At 37.6% G+C, this 2,015-nt stretch overlaps 1 protein-coding gene across 1 annotated transcript; it reads left to right on the top strand.

The window, feature by feature from the left end:
* The first annotated feature begins 268 nt into the window (after window positions 1–268).
* On the top strand, window positions 269–1,125 carry LOC118753078. Its single transcript, XM_036487932.1, has 3 exons — window positions 269–477; window positions 536–728; window positions 832–1,125. Exons 1-3 carry the CDS (start codon window positions 455–457, stop codon window positions 970–972), a joined length of 357 nt encoding a protein of 118 aa, XP_036343825.1. The 5' UTR covers window positions 269–454; the 3' UTR covers window positions 973–1,125.
* Window positions 1,126–2,015: the final 890 nt, after the last annotated feature.

Genomic DNA, 2,015 nt, shown 5'->3' with positions numbered 1-2,015 from the left:
TATTAGTTTATGCAAAGCGCGTAAAAGCACATTTAGCTCTAAATGCCTCTCTAACGGCCGGTTGCTCAATGTCTGGTTAACACTAATCTGCAGTTAAACATGGTTATCGACGTCTTCGATTCCATGCATATAACAGGGAGTCGGTAACGTCGATAACTATGTTTAACCGGAGATTAGTGTTAACCAGACATTAAGTAACCGGCCCTAAAAGTACATTTATCCATACCAAATCCGTCACCTAAATGCAACTCCATTTATGCATTAACAGCCCTATTCCGGTTTTGCAATAGAATGACAATTGATCATCCTTCATTGTCGTGATTTTGTCATTGTCGTTGCACGTTGGCATTCCTAACAAAAAATTACAAACGAAAAGCTTTTGTCAACTTACCATGTATGGTGAAAAGTTCATTGTTGTAGAAACAGCTGGTCAACGCTATTATTTGCAAAAAATATGAGCTGTGAAACACCAGAAAAGTGAGTATTTGTGCGAAATAGATAAATTCGTATATTTATAACATTTATAAACTTTTAGACGTGCAAAATATGAGCGGGCGAAGCAGGAGAAGCTGCAGTTTTATGTGCAGTTTTGTAGGGAGGATCCGGAGCTGCAAAAAGGAAAAAATAGTCCGTGCTCCTCAAAACTGATGCAATCGCCCTGGACGCAGGTGGCTGACAGCTTAAACGACATGCGTGGTCCCACCCGCTCCGTAGCAAAGTGGAAAGATGTAAGTTTTGTATATTTACATACATACATATGTATGCATTTATATCTTTCATTTATGCATGAATACATTTGCATACACACTAATGTGTGTTATTATTTCGCAGACATTAGCGGCGTGGAAAAATCAGCTACGCTGCAGAGCACGAAAAGTGCATGGGGATGTAATTGGAACACGTGGGAACCACGGACAGAAATTTATTAAATCGTATGTGTTTTTGCCTTGTCACCTGCCCAGAAGGTCATGACAATAAAAATGACAATTGGCATGATTCGAGCTTTTGAATTTTGCCGCGAATACCAAAAAGCTGCAATTGTCATTTCCATATCAATTGTCATCGGGGTGAGTTTTGTCAGTGTGGCGGAATAGGGCTGTAAGAGTCTAAATGCTAAAATCAACCCTAAAATCTTCAAAAATTCCCATGATTCGAACATGGTTTAATGAGAAAAAGTGGCAGCATTGCTTTTTCGTGTATACAGTTGCTAGCTGCGTTTCAGTGATCGCCGATCGAAATTTCATTTATTATTGTACAATATTTGGAAAAAGAAAATTTGCGCAAATTCAACATCGATGTGATACTGATAGAAATCTGGATCAATTTATGATCTACTCTGTTTGTTTTTTTCCTATTTGGTTGAGGAAATTTCAATCGACATCACCGATAAATGAATACATACACAAAAAAATTTTCGGTTATGGTTGCTTGACTTTTCTTTATCCAAATAATATAAAATAATAAATGAAATCTCGATCGGCGATCACTGAAACGAAGCTAGCCGCCCTATACTCGAAAAAGCAATGTTGCCACTTTTTCTCATTAAACCATGTTCGAATCATGGAAATTTTGGAAGACCACAGGGTTGCTTTTAGCATTTAGATTCTTAATGCGAAAATGGAGTTGCATTTAGGTGACGACTTTTGTATGGATAAATGTACATTTAGAGTAGCATTTAGAGCTAAATGCGTTAAATGTGCTTTTACGCGTAAGCAAAAACAGCCCAAAAATGTTGCATAAAGGGCGGCGGTATGTTGGGTTTAGTTACGCTAATTGTAAGGTTTTGGTATGATTATTACAATATAAGGGTTAATGCGCAAGTTTACACAAACGTAGCGATTATAATTTGACATTCCTCTTTTTGCTTTGTTCGTAACACTCAACTATAACTAGTTTTATAAGAACTTATTAAACTCTCGTTTAGGAGGATTCGTTTTGTACTCGACCCGCTTACACGTTCGCCGCCGCTCAGTAACTTTTCGCTAGGTTTACCCGCATTTTTTATATTAGTGAAA

This window comes from Rhagoletis pomonella, unplaced genomic scaffold (assembly GCF_013731165.1).
Source record: "Rhagoletis pomonella isolate Grant_MI unplaced genomic scaffold, Rhpom_1.0 Rhpom_scaffold_02088, whole genome shotgun sequence".
NCBI lineage: Eukaryota > Metazoa > Arthropoda > Insecta > Diptera > Tephritidae > Rhagoletis > Rhagoletis pomonella.
Note: the sequence above shows the minus strand (reverse complement) of the source record. Positions and strands in the feature narration are given on the sequence as shown.